The sequence below is a fragment of the Dendropsophus ebraccatus genome, chromosome 3 (genome assembly GCF_027789765.1).
Source record: "Dendropsophus ebraccatus isolate aDenEbr1 chromosome 3, aDenEbr1.pat, whole genome shotgun sequence".
Taxonomy (NCBI): Eukaryota; Metazoa; Chordata; class Amphibia; order Anura; family Hylidae; genus Dendropsophus; species Dendropsophus ebraccatus.
Window position 1 is genome coordinate 3,143,025 of NC_091456.1, and position 26,301 is coordinate 3,169,325.

The window sequence follows — 26,301 nt, forward strand, 5'->3', positions numbered from 1 at the left end:
CTCCACATACACCAACAATCTCCAGTGTAACATCAGTCACCCATCTCTGCCAGTCGCCATACTGAGAGATATTAAGCATAAACTGTTCATGTTCTATACTTCTTATGCAAATAAAAGTCACTACTGTACCTCACTGCCTCCACTCACTGTTGAATCCAAATGAATAGAACTCCCCTTTAAATGGCCTTTTGTGCCACTCATCGATGAATCGTCTTAAATTGTAAAACCAAGAACGCACAAAAATCGCAGCCCAAAAAAATAAAATTAAATTAAAAAATACATTGCGTTAGTTTGATTTTCCAACGCTAGAGGTCGCTGCAGTACACGGCTCACCGCTATACCATAGAGTCATGCGGCTGGCGGATAGTCGGAGACGTTCTGTCCTGTTGTTGGTTCCGCTGTCTTCCTGTCGGCTCCGGCTGTCTCTCCTCTTCCTGATGTAGCTTCCTCAGCCTCCATGGCTCCCGCGGCCCCGGCGCTGTGTGTGTAGCCGGGCAGAGGCAATGGCGGTGACGGGATAGGGCAGAGTCCTCCCTGTATACACGATATACCGCCGGCTCCCTGTACTCTGTATACAGTATATACAAGCGGCTCCCTGTACTCTGTATACAGTATATACCGCCGGCTCCCTGTACTCTGTATACAGTATATACAGCCGGCTCCCTGTACTCTGTATACAGTATATACTGCCGGCTCCCTGTAACTCTGTATACAGTATATACCGCCGGCTCCCTGTACTCTGTATACACTATATACCGCCGGCACTCTGTATACAGTATATACCGCCAGGTCCCTGTACTCTGTATACAGTATATACCGCCGGCTCCCTGTACTCTGTATACAGTATATACCGCCGGCTCCCTGTACTCTGTATACAGTATATACCGCCGGCTCCCTGTACTCTGTATACAGTATATACCGCCGGCTCCCTGTGCCCCAATGGCGTGCAAGTCCAAGGTGGCCCCCAGTGTAGACTTCGACCACAGCTGCTCGGACAGTGTAGAATATCTGACCCTCAACTTCGGGCCCTTCGAGAGTGTTCACCGCTGGAGGAGACTGCTGCCCTGCGATGAGTTTGTGGGGGCCAGGTAAGAGCCCCCCTATATATATAACATGGTAAGAGCCCCCCTATATATATAACATGGTAAGAGCCCCCCTATATATATAACATGGTAAGAGTCCCCATATATATATATAACATGGTAAGAGCCCCCCTATATATATAACATGGTAAGAGCCCCCCTATATATATAACATGGTAAGAGCCCCCCTATATATAACATGGTAAGAGCCCCCCTATATATATAACATGGTAAGAGCCCCCCTATATATATAACATGGTAAGAGCCCCCCTATATATATAACATGGTAAGAGCCCCCCTATATATATAACATGGTAAGAGCCCCCCTATATATATAACATGGTAAGAGCCCCCCTATATATATAACATGGTAAGAGCCCCCCTATATATATAACATGGTAAGAGCCCCCCTATATATATAACATGGTAAGAGCCCCCCTATATATATAACATGGTAAGAGCCCCCCTATATATATAACATGGTAAGAGCCCCCCTATATATATAACATGGTAAGAGCCCCCCTATATATATATAACATGGTAAGAGCCCCCCTATATATATAACATGGTAAGAGCCCCCCTATATATATAACATGGTAAGAGCCCCCCTATATATATATATAATGGTAAGAGCCCCTATATATATATAACATGGTAAGAGCCCCCCTATATATATATATATATAATGGTAAGAGCCCCTATATATATATATATATATATATATAAAATGGTAAGAGCCCCCCTATATATATAACATGGACAGAGCCCCCCCATATATATATATATATATATATATATATATATATATATATATATAAATTATGGACAGAGCCCCCTCTCCCCATATATATATAACATGGACAGCCCCCCCCCCATATATATATATATATATATATATATATATCATGGACAGAGGCCCCCCCATATATATATAAATTATGGACAGAGCCCCCCCCTCCCCCATATATATGGTGCGGTGGTGTAACTGAGCCCCGGTGCAGACATAACATGATGATTATTTTGTGTCTTACAGACGCAGCAAACACACGGTTGTAGCGTATAAGGACGCCATTTACGTTTTTGGCGGTGATAACGGGTAAGTGATTAAATATTTTTCCTTCTAAATATACACTCACCGGCCACTTTATTAGGTACACCTGTCCAACTGCACGTTACCACTTAATTTCTAATCAGCCAATCACATGGCGGCAACTCAGTGCATTTAGGCATGTAGACATGGTCAAGACAATCTCCTGCAGTTCAAACCGAGCATCAGTATGGGGAAGAAAGGTGATCTGAGGCCTTTGAACGTGGCATGGTTGTTGGTGCCAGAAGGGCTGGTCTGAGTATTTCAGAAACTGCTGGTCTACTGGGATTTTCACGCACAACCATCTCTAGGGTTTACAGAGAATGGTCCGAAAAAGAAAAACCATCCAGTGAGCGGCAGTTCTGTGGGCGGAAATGCCTTGTTGATGCCAGAGGTCAGAGGAGAATGGGCAGACTGGTTCCAGCTGATAGAAAGGCAACAGTGACTCAAATAGCCAACCGTTACAGCCAAGGTAGGCAGAAGAGCATCTCTGAGCGCACAGTACGGCCAACTCTGAGGCAGATGGGCTACAGCAGCAGAAGACCACACCGGGGGCCACTCCGCTCAGCTAAGAACAGGAAACTGAGGCTACAATTTGCACAAGCTCATCGAAATTGGACAGTAGAAGATTGGAAAAACGTTGCCTGGTCTGATGAGTCTCGATTTCTGCTGCGACATTCGGATGGTAGGGTCAGAATTTGGCGTCAACAACATGAAAGCATGGATCCATCCTGCCTTGTATCAACGGTTCAGGCTGGTGATGGTGGTGTCATGGTGTGGGGAATATTTTCTTGGCACTCTTTGGGCCCCTTGGTACCAATTGAGCATGGTTGCAACGCCACAGCCTACCTGAGTATTGTTGCTGACCATGTCCATCCCTTTATGACCACAATGGGCCCAACATCTGATGGCTACTTTCAGCAGGATAATGCGCCATGTCATAAAGCTAGAATCATCTCAGACTGGTTTCTTGAACATGACAATGAGGTCACTGTACTCCAATGGCCTCCACAGTCACCAGATCTCAATCCAATAGAGCATCTTTGGGATGTGGTGGAACGGGAGATTGGCATCATGGATGTGCAGCCGACAAATCTGCGGCAACTGTGTGATGTCAATATGGACCAAAATCTCTGAGGAAGCTTCCAGCACCTTTTTGTATCTATGCCACCAAGAATTGGGGCAGTTCTGAAGGCAAAAGGGGGTCCAACCCGTTACTAGCATGATGTACCTAATAAAGTGGCCGGTGAGTGTATATTTTGAAAATTCATCAAAGGATACTGACAGGGCATGAAGCTGCGTGTATGTGTGTGTGTACAATATATATATATATATTTCACAAAAGGTTGGAACCGCGGTACCACAATGTGGGATGCACAGTCCTTAGGGGATTCGACCCTTATCCCCAACGTATCCAAACAAAGCAAGTGAAGGACCGCATCTCCAATGCAAAAGTGCTCTTACTTTATTGTGCCAGTTTGCATAAAAGTTGTTTATATATATATATATATATATATATATATATATAATATATATATATATATATATATATATATATATATATATATATATATAATATACACACACACATCTCCAGATATACTTACAGGGCAGGTAGGGGCATAATATATATATATATCCCAGTTTATGGTATGATCTGACCTATAGGACAGGCTCCTATTGCACAGGGATATATGTAGCTGTATCTATCTATCTCCTAGTTTATGTTATGATCTGAACGCTACCTAAGGCCGGAATTACTGATCTGATCATACAGTTTATGATGAGTAAAAGTAATTATGTATATTAATCTATTGCTTATTACCAACAGGAAGAACATGCTAAATGACCTGCTGAGATTCGATGTGAAAGACTGCTCCTGGTGCAGGTAACACAGTGCACACCTATATTATGTTGCACGATATCTTACCTAAATGTGATGTCACGCCTCAGAAATCCCCACTCAGCCAATCACTGAAGGGGGCAGGACACGGCTGCAGTCACTGATTGGCTGAGTAGTTATTAGGACTTCTTTATTATGTAACCCCCTCCCCCCCCCCCCCCCCCCCCCCCCCCCGGATATCTCTTACTGTTGTTATCCCTTTAATATCTCAAATAGTCAAAAAATATTTTTTAATACGCTTTTAAACCCCATGGTAAAAGTTATAAGGATACAGTCAGATGTGCCGAGTCTGCAGAAAATCCCCCTGATATTTCTCTGGACCCATTGAGATGAGTGGGTAATGTGAGTCCCCATTACTGTGAATGGAGGAAGGTATAATCCAGGTACAAGATGCTGATCCTCATGTTAGTTACAGGCTCTTGATACCCAGCACTGTGGTATCTATAACCTACGTTCTCTGTGCTTTACACAGGGCTTTTACTACAGGAACCCCCCCTGCACCCAGATATCACCATTCTGCGGTGGTCTACGGAAGCAGCATGTTTGTGTTTGGTGAGTGAATCGCATCATACTGGGATGGGGTTTTGGAGAATATGGTTTCTTACTATGTGTATATATATATATATCTTTGTCCTGCATGGATTTATCTTTACAATGTCTGTGAAGCTGGAGCTTGCAGGTTATTAGAGAGGATTATCATTCACAGTTGTCTGGTTTCTTTTTGTAGTAACCATTCTATTGATACACTAGTAATTTTGATCTCTGTTATGATCGCCAGGTGGCTACACGGGTGACATCTATTCCAACTCCAACCTGAAGAATAAGAATGATCTCTTCGAATACAAGTTTGGAACTGGTCTCTGGACAGAATGGAAAATTGAAGGAAGGTTAGTAGATATAGAGCTGAGCTACCAGGCCACAATCTGTAATACAGGACGGGTCACACTATTACCATCTATTATACATGCGTAGGGTTGGTGTAGTGCACTGTGCTCTCCCGATAGGGCTGGACACACCCCAGGAGGCTGAGAAACATTGCACCATTTGTGATTGCTTAAAGTGTAACTATCATTTGTAAAAACATCTGACATGTCATAGCAACATGTCAGAAGTGCGTATTGGTGTTACCCTACCTAAGGCAGGTAAGGGTATGTTCACATCTCGTTTTTAGCCGCACGTCGGGCTTCATGGCAGAAATCAGTGAAAAAAGGATGCTTCTGTGCAGCCCGACGTGCGGCCGACGGCCACATTGACGATCTATTGCCGTTAATTAGCGTTGCGGTTAGCGACACTCCTCCTGTCCTTGATTTCTGCGGACCGAGCTGACTTTGTCACAGGACGACTCCTGTGGTCATATGCCTTCTCGGTATTGCGACAAATGGGATTCAGGGGTCCCATACTATTGGCAATGAGGGCTTTATATTCTACTCCCTCAGCCAAAGTTTTTGTCAGTGGCTCCCTGTCGGATTACTTAAATATCACCGGCACACGACAGCTATGCCCTCTGTCCTCTTTGATTTTCGTATTCACTATCGAACCGTTAGCCCAAGCCATTAGAAGCCATACTGAGATATCAGGTGTAAATATTACAGGTAGTTCCCATGTTATATCGCTCTACGCAGATGACATATTATCCCTGACAGACCCCATTCCTTCCCTTCCATGTGTTATACCACTTATAGAGGAGTTTGGGTCAGGCACTAGTTGCGCTCTCTTGCTTTTGACTGGAGGCAAGACAGTTCGACTTACCTAGGCATCCAGCTCCCTAAATCCTTTAATATGGTCTATAAGCAAAATTATAAGCTGTTTCTTATAATAATTGTCTTTTTATTATGATTTTCCAATATAAGAGAACATAAGAGTCAAGTAAAATAAGAAAACTGACATAGTCATGGGCAGGAAGCACAACCAGAAAACCCATGGGGAGAACAAGGAAAATATGATTAGCAAGCAACAAAGCAAACAATTTGCAAACATGAACCAAGCAATTGTCCGGAGAGGGACCTGCAGAGGGCAAAAGCCCGGGCTGAGAAACACAGAGAGTGCATAACCTGGTGGGCCAGGTGGGTGTGGGTCAGGTGTGACCTAGTGACTGATGGTAGGGCATGGAGAACACCTTAGGCCCCTCAGGCAATGCAGTGCAAGGACAGACCCTACTCCGGGGTAGGACTAGGGATGGAAAAGGAGAAAAAGAGAAGAGGCAGTATGAGAGAAGGGATAATGGGAACATCAGAGGGAAAGGGGAGAGAGAAGGGTAAAGGGGGAGAGTTATCTTGGACGTCTGTCCCAAAATGCGTCCCACGGCGCCCGGACCTCGTTGAACTTATCTATGGTATTATTCAAGGTGGCCGTAAGGGATTCCATACTGCGGACATCTCTAACCCTCGTCAGCAAGTCCAGCAAGGACGGGGGGAGGTACTCTTCCAGTGAAGAGAAATAAGGCACTTCGCAGCCGTGAGAATATGGAGGAGCATCCTGGCAGCACGTGTCCCTATAGACCTCGGGGGGACATTAAAGAGCAAGTGTAGAGGGGTCAGTGGGACCTGAATCTCGAGGACCTCTCGTACAGTGTTTTGCACCATCGCCCAATACGGGGTGATCAGGGGGCTGTCCCAGAATATGTGGAGTAGTGTCCCGGGGGCGGACAGGCATCGCCAGCATGTGTTGGGAAAGGCTGGATTAAATTTATTGAGGAGGTAAGGGGTGTGGTACCATCGCATGAGTGGTTTGTACTGAGCCTCCTTGTATTGTGTACATAAGGAAGAAGTGGCCGCCTTACGCCACACTACCTGCCACGTAGATGGCGTGATCGTAAGGCCCAGGTCTCGCTCCCATTTGTGCATGTAGCCATGTCCCGGGTGGTCTGCCGGAAAGAGCAGATGGTAAAGATCTGATATCAGCCCTTTGGAGGATGCACCTCTCAAACAACAGAGCTCAAATTGGCTAGGGCGCGGGCAGGTCAAGGTGCCCAAACGGGAGCGGAAGAGGTCACGGATCTGCAGATAGGAAAAAAAAGTGCGCTGTGTTAAGCCGTACTTCCCTTCCAACGCTGAGAAGTCCGGGAATGTCCGGGTGACCGGATTGACTAGGTCATAGAACCTGAACAGGTCCGCAGTGGACCAGGGTTGGGTCATGGAGGAGGTGACACTGACTGGGAAGTCGGGGGTGAAGAGGAAGGGTTCGAGTGGGGAGGACGGGGCAGAGAGATCATATTTAGAACGGCATTGGGACGAAATTGATACAAGGAAGGCCATGGTAGCCAGAAGCGCTGAGTCCAGTAAGACACGACGTGGTGCCCAGAGGAGGGCGCAGGGATGAATAGGGGCTATCCAGAGCTTATCAATTTCCACAAATTTCTTGTAGGAACGGAGGGACGCCCAGGCAGGAATAGTGCGCAGATGTGCGGCCAGGTAGTAGCGACAGCCCGCCCTTATGAAGTGGCGAGGTGAGGACCGAGAGGGGAATTCTGTGGCGTTCCTCCTTCCAGAGAAACCTAAGAAAAAGGGCCTGGATACGTCGAAGGGCAGGACGGGGTACCATAACAGGGAGGGTCTCGAAGAGATACAGAAATTTGGGCAGGATCGTCATTTTTATCGCATTAATGCGGCCTATGAGGGAGATAGGTAAATGCGTCCTTGTATTTAGTAACCGGGAGACCTCGGTGATTAAGGGGGTGAAGTTGGCTTGAAAGAGGAGAGAGTATGAGGGAGTTAGCTTAACCCCAAGGTACGAGAGGGAAGAAGATTGCCAGGTGTAGGGGAAGGACTGCTGAAGGGAGGCTAGGAGGGGACTAGGGATATTAATGGGGAGGGCATCGGTCTTGGAGGTGTTAATTTTATAACCGGACAGCTTGCCAAAGGAGGAGATGAGGGTGTGCAAGGAGGGCAGGGAAATCAGTGGCTGGGTGATAGTGAGGAGGACGTCGTCTGCGTAGAGGGCAATTTTAAATTCCCTGTCGTGTAGGCGGACCCCATGGATGTCCGGGTGCGCTCGAATAGCAGCCGCAAGGGGCTCTATACATAGAGCGAAGATCAATGGGGACAGCGGACATCCCTGGCGTGTGCCGTTGCGTACAGGGAAGGGGGAGGATGTGGCGTGGGGGAGTCGAACTGCAGACATCTGGGTGGAATAAAGTCCATGGAGGGCAGTGATAAACTCGCCTCGGAAGCCCAGGTGTTCCAGGGTGGTAAAGAGGAACGGCCACAAAAGGCGATCAAAGGCCTTTTCGGCGTCGAGACTCAGGAGGAGCATGGGGGAGCGCTGTCTATCGGCCACATCAATCTGGTCAATCGTCCGGCGGGTGTTGTCTCCCGCTTGGCGGCAGGGGACAAAGCCCACTTGATCATGATGAACGAGCTGGGGAAGCCAAGCATTGAGACGGTTGGCCAGTATTTTAGCAAAAATTTTCAAATCAGAATTAAGAAGAGTGATGGGCCGATAGCTAGCGCATGCGGTGCCGTCCTTCCCCGGCTTAGGGATAACAACAATGTGCGAGTAGAGCATAGTGTCCGGGGTGGGGTCCCCTTGAAAAAAACGAAGCGAACTGTTTCAGGAGGTGTGGGTTGAGGACCTCTCCGAACGTTGTGTAGTACAAGTAAGGGAACCCATCCGCACCGGGAGATTTGCCGTTGGGCAGGGCTTTGATAACCTCCTCCAGCTCCTCCGAGGTAATGGCTGAATTCAGATGGTCCCGGGCTTCCGAGGGAAGGCTAGGGAGGGGGAGGGTAGAAAGGAACGAGGAGATAAGAGAGCGTTGCTCGAGAGGGTCGTCGGGTAGGGAGGAGGGGAGAGAGTAGAGGGAGGTATAGTAGTCGTGGAAAAGGTCCGCTATCCCATCTGGGTCATAAATATGAGTGCCAGACGGGGAGCGGATACTAAAAGGAGTAGTCTGCGCCTGCCGGTCCCTAAACTGCTTTGCAAGGAGCGTATGGGCCTTATTACCCCTCTCGTAGTAGAGTCGTCTAGAATATTGCATGAGCTTCTCGACCTGCGACATAGCCAGATCTTTAAGCTTCACCCTAATTTCTACAATCCTACGCAGGGTAGGGACCGCAGGGCGCAGAAGCATCCGAGCCTCCAAGGACCGGAGGCGAATCTGCCAGTGGGCCACTTGTTCTAGCCTACTCTTCCTGAGATGGGACGCCAGGGAGATGCAGTGACCCCTCATGACCGCCTTGTGTGCTTCCCATAATGAGGCAATAGAGGAGACAGAGTGATCATTGAGGGAAAAATAGGGAGATAAATGTTGTTTCAGGACGTCTCTGTGCTCCGGAACCTTAAGAAGTCTCTCATTTAACCGCCAATGGCATCTACGCGATGCTTGGTGGGAGATAGCAAGGTTCAGGAGTACAGGTGCGTGATCCGACCATGTGATAGGCTCGATGTGGGAAGAGGTGAGAGTGCGCAGGGCAAGTACATTACCAAAGAAGTGGTCCAGCCTGGTGTGGGGCTGCGAGTAGAAGGAATATTGGCGGGCAGAGGGGTTATGGATATGCCAGAGGTCTAAAAGCTGGAAGGCTCGGACGGCTCGATGGAAGCTTCGGAACTGCTGGGAGACCCGAGGTGGGAGGAGCAGGGAGAAAGGAGCGTGTCTGTCTGCAGTAGGAGAGAAAACAAGGTTAAAATCACCACCGATTATTAATAAAGTGTCGCGAAAGGGTTCAAGGAGTTTACACACCCTGCGGAAAAAAGCAACTTGCTTGACATTAGGAGCATACAGGTTACAGAGAGTAAACTTAGTCCCTGAGAGTGAGCCGTGTAAGATGACGTATCGACCCTGCGGGTCGGTAATGTCTTTAAAGAGTCACTGTCGTATTTTTTTTTTTTTTTGCAGAAATCAATAGTCCAGGCGATTTTAAGAAACTTTGTAATTGGGTTTATTAGACAAATCTGCCATTATCTGCATGTAAAAAGCCTTTTCCCAGGTCCCCCCCTCCTTCCTCTTTTTCATCCACTCTGAAAAATCTGAAAATTGTGACTTGTTGCAGGAGACGTCCCCTGTCTGCTCTAGGGAGAGGGGAGGGGTAGGGGGGAGGGGGGAGGAGGGAGTTAGCCGGCAGCAGAAAGCAGAGAACAGAGGATTACAGGCACGGAGCTGGGTGACAGCTGTAATCTGAGCTCAGACAGGTCACTGGTGATGGTCAGTAGAGATATCCCGTGAGGGATTTGTAGATTAACTCTTTGTTGTCCTGTTTTGGTCTTTTCTTTAGCTCTCTCCATAGGAGAACAATGAAGACAGGGGGGAGAGCTTCAAACTGCTTTTTCATGATAAAAATGCATTTTTCGGATAATAAACCCAATTACAAAGTTTCTTAAAATCGCCTGGACTATTGATTTCTGCAAAAAAAAATTCACGACAGTGACACTTTAAGGACTTGAAAAGGGCATGATAAGTGCGGGGATACCAGCGCTTAGCGAAGGCAAAAGAGGAGCTAGCCTCAAAGTGCATTTCTTGCAGGAAAGCGATGTCTGCTTTAAGGCGGCGCAATTCCTGGAGGGCAAGTCTGCGTTTAGCCGGGGAATTCAGGCCCTTAACATTGTGGGTAACTAACCTAACCATTATCAAAGGGGAAAAGGAGTGGGGTCGTGCATGGATAAAGTGGTCCCAGAGGAGGGAGCATGAGGTGAGCGAGGGCCCACGGGTGCCAGAAAGCCCCCCCATAGTGGAAGTGACCGGCGGAGCGAGGAGGGACAGCGTCCGAGAAGGAGGTAGGGAAATAGAGGGTGAGGAAAAGGAGAGGAGGAGGAAACATGGAAAAAAAGAAAACATAGAAAACAGTTAAATAACCATACGCCCAGCCAGGCGTGAGATACCGGACCATGGCTGGAAAATGTCAAACAGCTACAAACACAATCCACAATAGTGGAAAGTAGGTGATGAGGACAAACAAAATGGTCCACTTGTATCAAGTGGGGAACGTGGGAGAAGCCGGGGAGCTCAACAACAGGTCAAGCCCCGGGCCGCCTATTAAAGCGTGCAAGGTTATAAGGGAGGGAATTTAGGTGGGGAGGGGAGAAAGGGGTAGGTTTCACCATAATAACTGATCATGTGGGAGTGAGAGGGAGGGAGGGGGTAGGGAATAGGGTAAGACACAAACTAAGGGAAGAGGGGGCAACAGAGGACAACACCAGTAACCTATTAGGCAACTACGAATAATGCAACAAAAATAAGTAACAGTCATGGACCCGAATAATTGGACCCTGAGAAAAAAGGCAGAAGCTCCCAAGGAGCCACCTCCCTGCAGTTCTAGTTAAGGTCTCCCATCAGTCAAGCTGGATCGAGGCGGGCGGGGGCAGAGCAGCGGGTCTTCTTCCCCCTGTAAGCTGGTCCCAATCTGGGAGGTGTAATCTGGAGGGAATTGTAGAATTTAGGGAGGTCCTCGAGAGAGGAGAGAGTTGCAGAGCGACCGTGCTTTCTGGCCGTGAGGGAGAAAGGGAAACCCCAGCGATATAAGATCCCGTTGTTTCTCAGGGTGTCCAGGAGGGGGCGCAGAAGGCGCCGTTGCAAGAGAGTAATATGAGAAAGGTCCGGATAAAGCTGAACTTCAGATCCCTCAAAGACAATAGTGCGCGACAGCCGCGCTTTGCGCATAATGTCCTCCTTTGTCATGAAGTCCGTAACACAGCAGATAATATCACGGGGTGTAGCAGAGGTTCCCTTTGGGAGCAAGGCCCTATGTGCACGGTCCAGTTTCAGGGGGGAGTCTGCTGGGAGGCCCAGAATTTGGTTAAACAACTTTTTGAGGGTAACATGTAAGTCCTCTGTTCCAGACGCCTCGGGGTAGCCCCGCACCCTGATGATGTGGCGACTGCCGCGGTTATCGAGGTCCTCCAACTGTCGGCGCATTTCTCTTAGAGCTTGTGTCTGAGCTTCAGAGGTGTTACGGAGGTTAGATGTTAGTGCTCTGGTTTGCTCATGATCAGTTTCAAGCAATTCCACACGATCAGCAATGGCCTTTATGTCATTCCTCACAGCAGTGATTTCAGCCCGACATGCAGAGCTGACCTCAGATATCAGAGCTTGGAAGTCCTGCTTAGTGGGCAGATTTTTCAGATATTGCGCCCATGGGGCAGAGGCATCATGCGGGGGGGGCAGAGTAATCTTCCATGGAGGAGTGAGAGGAGGGGGAGGACCAGGGGCCACCTGGGGTCTGCAAGATGGCGGGCGTCAGTGCAAAGTCAGCAGGGGACAGATGAGGTGATGCAGGGGCGACAGATGGAGGGCCCGGCTGCTGTTGAGCTGTGGCACTATGCGCAGCAGCTCTATCCCTGGACGCCTGCCTGCGGGTGAAGGGCTGTTGCTCTAGTGGCGGGTACTGCGCCTCATAGTCAGAGCATGTGGGGCCGGGGGAGAAGGCAATGGCAGACTCGCCCCCGACATCCCGCAGGCTGTCGTCCTGCCGCCCGCGGCAAGTAGAGGTGGCAGGAGCGATGCGGTCCCGAGGATTTGCGGGGTCCTGTGTCGGCTGCTGGCCGGCGGGGGCGTCCGCCTCAGACCTCGCTGGTGCCTCAGGCGGGTCCGGCGCCATGTTGGAGCGCAGCGCGGTGGGTGAAGACTCCGGGGCCAGGAACCGGAGGAGCGTCGATTGCGCCGAACGGCTTGCCCGGGAGGTAGGGAGGGTCTTGGGAGGCTTCTGGTGTCGCCTGTTCCCCATAAGAGAGCGGGGAGCAGGGTGCTGCAGGTGTGCGGAGCTAGGCGGCCCGGGAGCTCAGAGGAAATGCGTCTTCACTCCATGAGACTCAGGCCACGCCCCATTATGAGCTGTTTCTGACTACCATTGCTAAGGAAGCGGATAGCTTGTTGGCATGAGACATATCATGGATGGGTAGGGTGGCTACACTTAAAATGTTTGTACTCCCGAAGTTTTTATATTTACTTTGTTTTGCACCCTTCCTATCGCCCCCCCCCGGATTTATTTGTTAAGTCCCCAAAACTAGTCTCCAAATTAATCTGGGCTGGAAAAAAACTAGGACAGGAGCAGCTATTTTACTTAAAGGGAACCATTCACCCCGTGGCCCTCGGCAGAAACTGACATACAGTGACATAAAGGTCAATATACTTACCACATCGCTCCCGGTCCCGTCCCGGATCCCGTTGTTGACACGCCGATTCTTCTTCTCCCGCCCATTATGGTAATGAGCTGAGATGAGTCCAACGTCCATAGGAAACGACGGACGAGTCCAACTTATTCATGAGGTCCTCTTCTCGTCGCCGCCCATCCACGCCTCCTGGAACTTGATTGACGTCTTCAGTCTTCAGTCTTCTGCTAAATTCCCGCGCAGGCGCCGCTGTGCTGGTCTCGTCACCTCTTCTGCGCCTGCGCGGTAAACAGGATACGGTGTTCGAGCAAATCGGCGCACGCGCAGTAAACAGTGAAGCTGCGGAGCGGCTTCAATTGTGAACTGCGCATGCGCCGAAAACGACTGTCACGGCGCCTGCGCGGGATCCGACGAGAAGAAAGAAGACGAGGAGGAAGAGGACCTGGCGTCAATCAAGTGTCGGAGGCGGGGAGAAGGCTGGACTTCGGACCCGGCGGCGCTCATTACCATAATGGGCGCGAGAAGAAGAATCGTCGATTTCTCCTTGTCAACAACGGGCTTCGGGACGGGACCGGGAGCGATGTAGTAAGTATATTGACCTTTATGTCACTGTATGTCAGTTTCTGCCGGGGGCCACGGGGTGAATGGTTCCCTTTAAACATCGCCATGCTTGAGGAGTCCTCCGTTGCTCCTATGACGTTGAAAGGCTTACTAATTTGGCCCTTCTGGAAGGATTCAAGACCCACCTGCTGGAATCCGTTGGTGGAAGTGTCTTATATAATATGGATTGCCTACCACACCCAAACCGGCACACTATATCGGCTGCCGATGGTTCATGTCCCGCTAACTTTCTTGCACCAATGTATACCAGACATTGATCTATCCTCTTGGATAGCTCATGGTATTACACAGGTTTCTCATTTATGGAAAGATGGCTCCTTACACACGTTTCAATCGCTATGAGCCGCTTACTTTCTTCCAAAAAGCGACTTTTACAGATTTCTTCAAGTCGAGCACTCACTACAAAATCTACCGAGCCGGACGATTCCAGCAGAGGGGTATTTGCTTAATTTATGACACTCATTGCTCGTACTCCAAATTTACCAAATCTCGTCCCTTTCAGGCTTGGGAGTCAGGCTTTTCCCCTAAATTCCTGGAAACGGGCCTTGCAGTTAATACATAAATATTTAAAGTGTGTTGCTCATATAGAAGCGGCCATAAAGAGCACTCTCCGGTGGTAGTATACGCCCAACCGCAAGTATTCCCTGGTACCTCAGCTCTCTGTTGGAGGGGATGTGGATGTAAGGGCACACTACTTCATATACTTTGCTCTTGCCCGAATATTCAATCCTATTGGGCCTCCTACCAAGCGCTGATCGATCACTTAGTACCCCGCCAGATATATTGGTCTCCGCAATTGGTACCCCTCTTTATAGGTGTCGACCAATTCCCCCTTAAACATAGGCCTCTATTGTATCAGCTCTTTCTTATTGGGGAACTGGCATTGACTGGATTGTGGAAGTCTCCACAGCTCCCCTCTTTGGAAGAATTGATTAATATGTTAAATAATACATATAGCTATGAATCTGTCATAGCTAGGGGGTAATCTTCTTTTGACAAATGCAAGAAAAAATGGGCAATGTGGGTATCCTCACCACACTACCCTTTATCTCAGTAAGCTAGCCTGCTTAACGTTCAGTGTTGATGGGTGTTGAGACCCAGCCCCCCCCCCCCCCCTTCTAGAATATAGGGGCAGAAGCACTCAGCCGCGCACGCTCTGCCCCTTCACGGGAGGCTCTTCATCCAGATGATTAGTTGTCGCCGTTCTCCCGGCCTTGTGCGCCTGAATTTAGCACGTTTCCCCGCTGTAAAGCTACTGCTGCAGCCACGGCTGATATGCTCAGGGAGCTGTACAGTAGATCTATACTGTCCTGCTGGGAACCATATCAGCAGGATTGTGCCGATTGGTTCCCTTTAAGGGTTTTAATGGTCTGTGCGAAGGATAAATTGTATATTCACCTGTTCAGTTTTATCTATTGATGAGTTATAATTTGATTGGATTTACTATACAATAGATGATCAATAACCTGATACTTGATGTCCTCTTCTTTCAGATTACCAGTGGCCCGGTCAGCACATGGAGCTACAGTATATGATGATAAGCTATGGATCTTTGCTGGATATGATGGAAATGCTAGGTACTTAAGCATTATTTTATATTGGTAGAAACCGTCTAGCAGAGGCAAATCCCTATGTGTGAAAGTATTAAAGCTGTAACATCAGTGTGAGTGTGAACAGAAGACATGGTCCACACTAGACAGCCGACTCCTATCACACCGCTGCACTACAACTTAGGCTATATTCACACGTCTGTTGTTTGCGGACAGAACATAGAACCTATGTTATTCAATGGCCCAGTTCACACATCCGCACGTGGGTATGGGGCCGCGATCTGTGCCGAAAAAAAAGGACATGCTGTAATGCAGACCGCGTTTTGTGGCACGGATCGCTACGCTAATGAAGCTGCAATGTAGTGTTCTGTGAAGCACACTGCACTACAGATGTGTGAATGTAGCCTTACAATGTACATCCCCAATAACCCGAAGTGAGAGGAAAGTCTGATGTCTGTAGCCAGTGCCGAGCCCAGACGTCTCCAAAACCTCTGACTTGTGGTTATTGTGGGAAGCAGAGGGAGGCTGGCCCAGCTGTGTTATTGGGAAAGGGGTTTTTATAAGTCATATGGACTAATAGTCTAAAAAACAGGTAAATATTCAGCTTGTACATGGACAGACCATCCCAGAACACTCTATCCATTCTACCTGCTAGATGCATATTATTATTTAATTAGTTTTCATTGTGTTGTAAAGCAGGTTTTCCCATGTTTTTGATTTTCTTTGTATTTTCCATTTAGGTTGAATGACATGTGGACCATCAGTCTGCAGGATCGTGAGGCGGCGACTTGGGAAGAGGTAAACTATATAAGCATCTACGATGGCATGACGCTTAGAGGGCAGTGTGTGTACTGTGGTATTATAGATGCCTGTAACCTTTATTGGAAGTAGCAAAAATGTCCAAAAAATGCAATGAAACCTGGGTAGGAGGATCTGCAGATGCGAATGAAGCAGACAATACAACTGGAACTAATCATTCTGCAGTGTACACATATTAGATGTGGGTGAGTAACTCTAATATTTATTGCAGATAGAGCAAAGTGGAGAGATCCCCCCTTCCTGCTGTAATTTTCCTGTGGCCGTCTGTAGGGATAAGATGTTTGTCTTCTCTGGTCAGAGTGGAGCGAAGATCACAAACAATCTGTTCCAGTTCGAGTTTGCAGAAAAAGTGTAAGTATAATAAAAAAATAAAAAAAATTTAATATATAGCCGGAGCAATACATATCTAGTCTCACAGGTTGGGAAGCTGTTAGCTAAACGACAATACCTGCAGATAATACTCTGTATATGATTCTGCAAGTCTTCTACTAACAGCGCACCTCTCACAGCGGTGGGTTCAAAGGTCTGAAATATGAAGCTATTATTTTTATGTTTATTTGTATCTATATATATTGAGTGTAATGAAAGTATGATGATTAGTCATCCTGGGACTTTTTCAAGTTTCTATCACTGGACACTCACACTTGGAAAACTTTCTTCTGAACACAGAGGATCTGATTCACAGCTGATTCCAACAGCAGAGATATTCACAGGGTTAAATCACGTGCAACCTCGGCACAAGTGCTGGTTAATTAACCCCGAATCTGACCACCAATGATATTTGTTTGTTGAATTTTTACATTGTATATAAAGCTTGATTGTGCTTCACTTCACTATGCTTGAAAAAGATAGCGGGAGGCTATCGAAACGTCGCATTCACATGTTTTTTTGCCGCACCTGTTACTTACTTGTTCACACGGAGTTGTGATTGAATAAATTACAGAGTTTTTTCCACGTATCTACGAGTGCTGCGGACTTTTGTACATACATTGAAGGAGGCTCGTGGCAGGAGCAATCTGCAGGCACCAACCTACTTATGAAGTAGTGCTGCTTCACTATTTTTTCTTATATATATATATACACACACACACACACAGCCCTTGTTGCCCAATAGTTGGCCTGAGTAATAGCTCCATAAACTAGCGCCGATCTAGCAGATTGGCGCTTGTTTACAGATTATGATCAGGCCGTGTAATAGGACCCTTAAAGAAGGCTGCAGCAGGAGACTGGGGCTGGTGATTAAGGGCCCATTTACACAGGCCAGTTATCAGGGAAATGACTGTTCATAGAAACGCTCATTAACAATAATTGGCTCGTGTAAAAAGACCTTAAAAGTTTTCTTTTAGTTTTATATATTGTTTTACTCTGTCCGACAAACCCTTTCAGATAGAGATGGAAGCCATCTGCTGAGGCTTTTCCTACGAATTGTCTGAATGGGGTTTGCACAGGGCTTTTCTTACACTGGTTTTCCCACAAATAATTTGTTTTTAGTTTCACTGTACTTTTTATAGTAAAATGAATGAGTCATGAGGACGTGCAGTCACGTCCCTCATATGGCTGCGTATATAGAAAAATAAGAGTTATGGGTTTTAGAAGGCAGGAAGGAAAAAATGTAAACGTATACCCTGACTTGAAGGGGTTAATATGAGGGCGGACTAGGAGAACCAGGAGCAGCACATTCTCAAAAGCACATGTACTTATAGAAAAGGAATATACTTCATAGAATAATGAAAAAATGATTCCATGATTGATATACCTTTTATGTCCACATGTGATTCCTTTGTTTTATATGACTTTTGATTGATACGTTCTAGTATCCCATACATCCTATGTACACGAATAGTTTTATTTCAGGTTCCTCGAGAACCATCCCTAAATCTATCTATCTATCTGTGTATAGTTCTGTTTGTGTGACGGGTGCACACAGGGACAGGATCTCCGTTCTTATTTTACTCCAGGTTGAGACAGAAAGTTAGCTTTTATACATTACATTCTCAAAAACGATTTTCCCATTGGTTTTACATAATGCAAAAATACCTTCTTTAATCAGAGTTTTTCCCCCCACAGCTGGATGCGGATTCCTACAGAGCACCTACTGCGCGGGTCACCCCCACCCCCACAGAGGCGTTACGGACACACCATGGTGGCCTTTGACCGTCACTTATATGTATTTGGTGGCGCTGCAGACAACACTTTGCCTAATGAGTTACATTGCTATGATGTGGATTCTCAATCCTGGGAGGTGATACAGCCCAGTCCGGACAGCGAGGTAAGGACCAAAGGATCCCGGTACATTAGCGTCACTTTTCCCCATGCAGTAGACAAAGCTTTTTGTGCTGCCTGATGCCGCTGCTGTTTCCAGATGTGTCTGTAATGGAATTGTGTTCGTTGTGAGCTTGGCATACAGTGTTCATGATGCTCCGACTATTAAAGTGACTGGAACATCCAAACCTTGTTTCCCAGCTTCCTAGTGGGCGCCTGTTCCATGCCGCGGCTGTCATCGATGATGCCATGTATATCTTCGGGGGCACTGTGGATAACAATGTCAGGAGCGGAGAGATGTATCGGTTCCAGGTAACAGAGAGGTGTGGGGAGTGCGGGGTCAGCCTGCCCGGGTTGGGGGTGAGGGGGGTTAGGTTTTGTGTAGTGAATAAATTTGCTTCTGTTGATTCTAAAACAATTGTATGTTTTCATTTTTTCCACAGTTTTCATGCTATCCTAAATGCACTTTACATGAGGATTATGGAAGATTATTTGAGAATCAGCAATTCTGTGATGTGGAGTTTATCTTGGGAGAAGTGAGTAGTGTTGGGGATAGAAACATAGAAGATGGTCGGCAGAGAAAATCAAACCGCCCATCAACCCCCCCACGCCACCCCCCTGGCCCAATCTAGTTGTCCTATTAGTATTTCCCTTCCTGTTATCTTGGGATTGATATATGTATATACCAGGCAGGTTACATTCTGTCATTGTAGATTTACCTACCACCTCTGCTGGAAGTTTTCTCCAAGCATCTACTACTCTTTCAGTACAGTAATATTTTCTCACGTTGCTTCTGATCTTTTCCCCCAGTAACCTCTCTTTGTCTCCTCTTCTTCTTGTGTTTTAGTTTTTGTCTAAAAACACTTCCCTCCTGACCCTTATTTAGTCCTGTAACATATGTAAAGGTTTCCATCATGCCCCTTCTCTTGTGTCCTTCAGACTATAGAGATTTTAATCCGTAATGTAGTATTTACACAACTAGATTATCTGACTGAATATTGAAGCCAAAGCCAGGGAACAGGTCAAAGGAAAGACTGAGATTTATCCTCTTTTCCAATCCACTCCTGGTTTTGGCTTCAATTATCTGTCAGATAAATCTTTACTGTTAGGGTGGTATTACACGGGCCGACGGGGGCCCGATAATACCTGTAAACGAGCAGCGATCTGCTAGATTGTCGCTCATTTACTGGGCCTATTACACGGTCCGATAATCGTTTAACAAGGGCTACAAGGACATTGTTACCGATGTCCTTGCAGCCCTTGTTTAAACGACATACATTACCTATCCACGCTCCAGGGCTGCTGCTGCTGCGCTCTACTTCTCCACAGGTCCTGCGCGCTCTAGCTTCAGAGTGGCCTGTCAGCTGACAGGCCGCTCAGCCAATCACGGGGCTACTGCGGCCTGTGATTGGCTGGGCGGCCTGTCAGCTGACAGGCCACTCTGAAGCTAGAGCGCGCAGGACCTGTGGAGAAGTAGAGCGCAGCAGCAGCAGCCCTGGAGCGTGGATAGGTAATGTATATCGTCAGTCGCCGGCCACGCACCGCTATTACACGTAGCGGTGCGCGGTCTGCGCCCGATGAGAATAGGTCAGAAGCTATATCAACGATCAGCCGATGATCGTTGTATTTATTACATGGAGCGATAATCAGCCGAATCGGGCCGATTATCGTTCCGTGTAATAGTACCCTTAGGGTCCATTTACACAGAAAGATTATCTGCCAATGATTTGAAGCCAAAGCCAGGAATGGATTTGAAAAGAGGAGAAATCTCAGGCTTTCCTTTATGACCCTATTCCCTGTTTATAGTCTCTTTGTGTCTTTGGCTTCAAATCTTTGGCAGATAATCAGTCAGATAATCTTGGACCCTTGGGGCCAAAGATAAGTGCTATTGATTGGTTGATTGTTTTCACATGATCAGTTGCTTTGATTAGTCTGACGCTTTGGCCTAAAGTTGCGTTTACACGTAACGATTATCGTGCAAATTTGCGCGATAACGGTCGAATTCGAACAATAATCGTACGTGTAAAAGCAGCGAATGATCAAACGACGAACGAGAAATCGTTCATTTTGATCTTTCAACATGTTATCAAATCGTCGTTCGCAAAAAATCCGCAGATCGTTCGTAAAATCTAAACTTTTTTGTGACTTTATTTTTCTAAATGTTTTGAAACAAATATGCGACTTAGTAAGCAGATATGTGTAAGCCTGGATAGCGTCGCTGTACAATCATCTGTCAGTATTATCTGTATATTTAAATACAATCTTTCTTTCCACATAAAAAAAAATTCTAGAAGGAAGAGCGAGTCCGGGGACACATTTCTCTTATCACCGCGAGATGTAAATATCTGCGGAAGAAAATCACTCAAGCAAGAGAGCGGCAGCGACAGGTAAGTACACCTTACAGCAGTATCATATGGATGTTAGTACCGCCATACAGCAGTATCATGTTAAATCTTGGCATTTTTGTTTGCATTTTGACAGTCATAATATTTCACAATTTCTTTCTTTGTATTTTTCGGCACCATCTTATGTTATATGTACATTAGTGTTTAAAGGTAAAGGTTAAAAAAATTAAACCTCTGCAGAAGCATAAAGCATTACTTACCTATCTATCCCCAGTTTTGAAACCACCAAAAATCCATTTGTTTTGGGGGGTCTTGTTCTGTATTGTTTCTGTACTTCCTGGTTGAGCAGTTCCAGAATGCACTGCTTTCCCTAAGCTGTTCATCACAGTCCCCTACCCTGCCCATTCCCCACCCAAATCTGTTGCTGAACATCTAGGCTGTGTTCACACATTGCAGTTTCATTGTGTTACTGAATTATTTGCAATACTTTATCATTTCATTGTGGTCCCTCCCACACAGCACGCTGTATTCTCTACCTGTAACACCACACAGCACACTGTATTCTCTACCTGTAACACCACACAGCACGCTGTATTCTCTACCTGTAACACCACACAGCACTGTATTCTCTACCTGTAACACCACACAGCACTGTATTCTCTTCTCTACCTGTAACACCACACAGCACACTGTATTCTCTACCTGCAACACCACACAGCACGCTGTATTCTCTAGCTGTAACACCACACAGCACGCTGTATTCTCTACCTGTAACACCACACAGCACGCTGTATTCTCTACCTGCAACACCACACAGCACGCTGTATTCTCTACCTGTAACACCACACAGCACGCTGTATTCTCTACCTGTAACACCACACAGCACGCTGTATTCTCTACCTGTAACACCACACAGCACTGTGTTCTCTACCTGTAACACCACACAGCACGCTGTATTCTCTACCTGTAACACCACACAGCACGCTGTATTCTCTACCTGTAACACCACACAGCACGCTGTATTCTCTACCTGTAACACCACACAGCACGCTGTATTCTCTACCTGTAACACCACACGGCACACTGTATTCTCTACCTGTAACACCACACAGCACGCTGTATTCTCTACCTGTAACATCACACAGCACGCTGTATTCTCTACCTGTAACACCACACAGCACGCTGTACTCTCTACCTGTAACACCACACAGCACTGTATTCTCTACCTGTAACACAGCACGCTGTATTCTCTACCTGTAACACCGCACAGCGCTGTACTCTCTACCTGTAACACCACACAGCACGCTGTATTCTCTACCTGTAACCACACAGCACGCTGTATTCTCTACCTGTAACACCACACAGCACGCTGTATTCTCTACCTGTAACATCACACAGCACGCTGTATTCTCTACCTGTAACACCACACAGCGCTGTATTCTCTACCTGTAACACCACACAGCACGCTGTATTCTCTACCTGTAACACCACACAGCACGCTGTATTCTCTACCTGTAACACCACACAGCACGCTGTATTCTCTACCTGTAACACCACACGGCACTGTATTCTCTACCTGTAACACCACACGGCACTGTATGCTCTACCTGTAACACCACACAGCACACTGTATTCTCTACCTGTAATGCTAATATTGGAATAAAGTAAAGAACTTTTTGAATTAATTTTTTTTTCCTTTTCATTTCCACGCACATATTATGATCAAGCATCTCTTATCTTTGAGGTTGAGCCCCACAATAAGGACGTTATGTCATATTATCTTACATGGGATATACTGTCTATGCCTCGTTTTTTGGCTAGGTGGGATTGGCAGTGTCGGCTCTCATCCTCTCTGCCGTTTAGCATCATTTACTTGTGTTACTGCATCATTTTTGTGAATACTCTGCAGTACTGCAATGATACTCCAACATGTGTGAACACAGCCCTAAGGTCACTGAAGACTTATACACAATCAGTGCAGCAGCTGCTTCTGGCCGGTCAGAGATGATGAATCAGTCAGGGGATTGGGGGATCCAGACCCGCCTCCTGTGACATCACGCCCCGCCTCCTGTCTGCATCACCAGCCTGTGCTCAGCAAACACACACAATGTGAGACAGAGGCATGGAATCTCTCTCTCCTGAGGGGGAGAGCAGTGGGAGCAGGAGACAATGTGAATTGCCATAGAGGCCATTTTTCCTCACTCGACCGATAATCGTTCCGTGTAATAGAAGGCAACGATCAGCCGACATGAACGATGTTGCACTCATTTGACTTTCAACATTGTTGAAAGACAAACAACTCGTACAGCATCGATCTGCTGCCGTCGCTCTGTGGAATAGGAGGCAGCAGACGGCAGCTATATGCTATAGGCTGCCCGAACGATCAGCGATCACCCGGGCAGCTCCCCTGCGGTGCCCCCGGCCCGCACCCTCTCTCTGTTGCGGTGTGTAATAGCGACGGCAGCAGGCGGGGAACGAGGAGCGAATGAACGCTGACAGTGCTGGTTTGCTCCTCACAGTCCCGTGGAATAGGGGCTTTAGTTTGTGTGTTATTCCTTTATGTGTTAAATGATTGTGTTCTTAATCAGAAGGTAAAGCAAGATCTGGAAGAAGATGAGCAGAGCATACAGCCGAAGCAGGAGAATGCAGGCGCTTCCCAGAAAACAAGCCGCTCCCTTCCTATGCTGGATGTGGTCATCCGAGATGCAGAAGCTCGACCATTTGAACTACTTATGCAGTTCTTATACACAGACAAGATAAAGTACCCACGGAAAGGTGTGCCCCGCCATGTAAAACATCATAGTGGGGGATGGGTGTGGGTGTTGTTGTTTTCAGCCGGCAGTGGTGTGCCTATAATACGGGACTGTGGTCATTTTGCTTGGATATGAGGATGGTTTATTGCACCAGTGACTTTATAAGAACGTCTTCATTATAGTAACAGGATTTCTGGTCCTGTAAGAAAGGATAATAACCTTGAGGAGAAATAAGTGTAGATCACATGGTCAGTGCATATAATATTTGACATCTCCCTCAACCTTGTAGAGTAAATCAGAACGGGTAACATGCATTCCCTAATTTATTCAATGCATAAATCAGCCGGACAATGATTGATGATCTAGTGAAGTCTGTGCCCGTGGATTGTTATTAAAGCCGATTCTCCTCTGACAGGTCATGTCCAGGATGTCCTCCTTATTATGGATGTGTATAAGCTCGCTCTACACTTTAAGCTGTCACGACTGGAGCAGCTCTGCGTTCAGTACATTGAAGCATCTGTCGACCTCCAGAATGTCCTTGTCGTGTGTGAAAATGCCAATAAGCTGCAGCTGGACCAACTGAAGGTAACACAGGGCCTGGCAGCCCAAGGCTGTTACTCTCTAGATCCTGGGAAGCTCCAGCTGTTGTGTCTGTAGCGTTCTGTGTATCTGACACAGGTATATAAGTCAGTATCTTATTGTACCAATCCACTTACCGTAAATTGCATTATTCATAAATGTGTACGGAGGTTTGAAATGTTCTCATGTCATTGGTGGCTGAACGCGCTTCTCTTCACCAGGAACACTGCCTGAACTTTGTGGTGAAGGAATCCCACTTCAACCAGGTGATCATGATGAAGGAGTTTGAGCATTTGTCGTCCTCGCTGATCGTGGAGATCGTACGTAGGAAGCAGCAGCCTCCTGTCCGGGTTCACTCCGATCAGCCCGTTGATATAGGTTCGTCAGTGGTAGATTACTGTGTATAATGTCCTTGTGGATATATGATACTAAGGTTACATTCAGCGATTTGCCTGAACATTAGGGAAGCAGTCAATGTCCGGTCGCCCTGTTTCCAGAATATAAGACACACACTTATTAGCAAGAATATGTTCTTGCAATATAGGGAATCTTATGAAGCGAAAAATATGAGATATATATTATAGTGCACAAAATAAAGCGACACATAGGAGTGTGTGAGGGAGGCCTAAAGCTTATATCCTTGGATAAAAGGAGTAACTATAAAATAAGACAACAATAGCCAGTCAGTCTAACCTATGATATCAGTGGTTGCTTGTTCTACAGACTCTGACATCGCTACTGACAGGCAAATCCCAACACATATGTGAGTGGCAGTATAGGCCGTGTCACCCTTTACTGCTTTCTCGCAGTGTATAATAGCAGATAATAATTAATATAAAGTGTACATAAAATGTCAGCGTTCCTCTGCAGGGTAGCCTGTAAATCTGGCAGTACGAGATCCATTTCCCTCCAGCACCACAAGCATTACACCGCACCTCTTCACATTAATGATCGGCAGCACTGAACTGGTTCTCCAGAGCTAGAGTCGGTCTTCATAACCGCTGTACTGGGTCCCAGTGTTGTGTCAGCAGGGTAATGGGAACTGGATTTTTAAAACCACACAAGCCCTTTAAATAGTCAGTGCATCACCTAAAGATGTCTGCTACACTGCTACCTCTATATGAAGTGTGTGTCCTAAAAGCTAAAGGCCGCGATTTGTGCAGGCTAAATAAGTAGTTGCTACAGTTTAAGGTGAACCCATGAGGTCAGCCGGTGCAATGTACTAATACAGCGGCTATTCTGTCTGTCCTTTAGGCACCTCTCTGGTCCAGGATATGAAGGCTTATCTGGAAGGGGCCGGTAGAGACTTCTGCGACATCACCTTGTTGCTGGACGGACACCCGAGACCGGCGCACAAAGCCATCCTGGCCGCTCGCTCCAGGTGGGTAGGCTGCATGGTTTTGGACGCTTGCCTGGTGGTTTGGAAGCAGGAGTGCAGCTGAGCAGCTAGAAGTGCATTCAGCTTCATCCCAGTTTATTGAGAGAGTTTGAGTCAGACCCAGAAGTGGATCCAAAAGGACTGAGAAATAAACTGGAAGGATTTATATTACTACTTCCTGCTGGATAAACCTGAATGAGACCCAGCCACAAATACATCACCATCCTGCCAAAGAGGGATGCTGATGTATACCATGGCGCACTTCTGAGGGCAAATTCACTTCAACCCCTTCACATCAGCAATACGTTTATATATATTCCTACTGCCGATGCCCCGTACAGTAGGCATGTATGTATATGTATGTGTGTGTGCATGTATGTGTTTGTGTTCCTGCTGTGAAGGGGTTTTAATGTGTGCGGGGGTGCTTCAGTGTGATTAGCCCCACACACACACTAATATCCCAGGAGCCGAGAATAATGACAGGCAGCCATGATCACATAGCTTCCTGCCCTTAAACACCATGATCTATAGGAGAAGTACCTGTCACTGACTGATCGGGACCCCGCAGCATGGCTTTCCCAGACAGTTGGGTGTATGATACTTACCTCCTTCCTGTTGGATAGGTTATCTTATAGTCTGCCTCAGACAGACTCTATGGGGAGATAACCGATAATGCTGATCAATGCTATGTTGCTATAGCATGGTATTGATCAGTATCTGCATTCTAATTATTACATGTAATAGTCCCCTAGGGGGAATTATAAAGTGTAAAGAAAAAAAAGTGTTAAAAATATTTTTTTAAAACCCGCACCCAATAAAAGTTTTTATTAGCATAGTCCGCTAATGACAATGTTCAGGCCACTTCTTGTACAAACAGCCCACC

The 26,301-nt window shown here is 46.8% G+C and overlaps 1 protein-coding gene across 2 annotated transcripts in view; it reads left to right on the forward strand.

The window, feature by feature from the left end:
- Positions 1-750: 750 nt before the first annotated feature.
- The window catches only part of LZTR1 (leucine zipper like post translational regulator 1), a 30,586-nt gene continuing 5,035 nt past the window's right edge, over positions 751-26,301 (forward strand). Inside the window, exons 1-16 of one of the 2 annotated variants that reach the window (XM_069960713.1) lie at positions 751-1,088; positions 2,116-2,178; positions 4,001-4,057; positions 4,545-4,624; positions 4,851-4,959; positions 15,226-15,309; positions 16,023-16,080; positions 16,313-16,452; positions 18,169-18,370; positions 18,565-18,675; positions 18,807-18,899; positions 20,655-20,750; positions 23,297-23,483; positions 23,877-24,046; positions 24,262-24,418; positions 25,295-25,421. In XM_069960713.1, the coding sequence (XP_069816814.1) occupies positions 940-1,088; positions 2,116-2,178; positions 4,001-4,057; positions 4,545-4,624; positions 4,851-4,959; positions 15,226-15,309; positions 16,023-16,080; positions 16,313-16,452; positions 18,169-18,370; positions 18,565-18,675; positions 18,807-18,899; positions 20,655-20,750; positions 23,297-23,483; positions 23,877-24,046; positions 24,262-24,418; positions 25,295-25,421 (1,883 nt within the window). In that variant the 5' untranslated portion in view covers positions 751-939. Of the gene's footprint in view, positions 1,117-2,115; positions 2,179-4,000; positions 4,058-4,544; positions 4,625-4,850; positions 4,960-15,225; positions 15,310-16,022; positions 16,081-16,312; positions 16,453-18,168; positions 18,371-18,564; positions 18,676-18,806; positions 18,900-20,654; positions 20,751-23,296; positions 23,484-23,876; positions 24,047-24,261; positions 24,419-25,294; positions 25,422-26,301 lie in introns of both variants that reach the window. The other variant, XM_069960714.1, reaches the window with a different exon arrangement.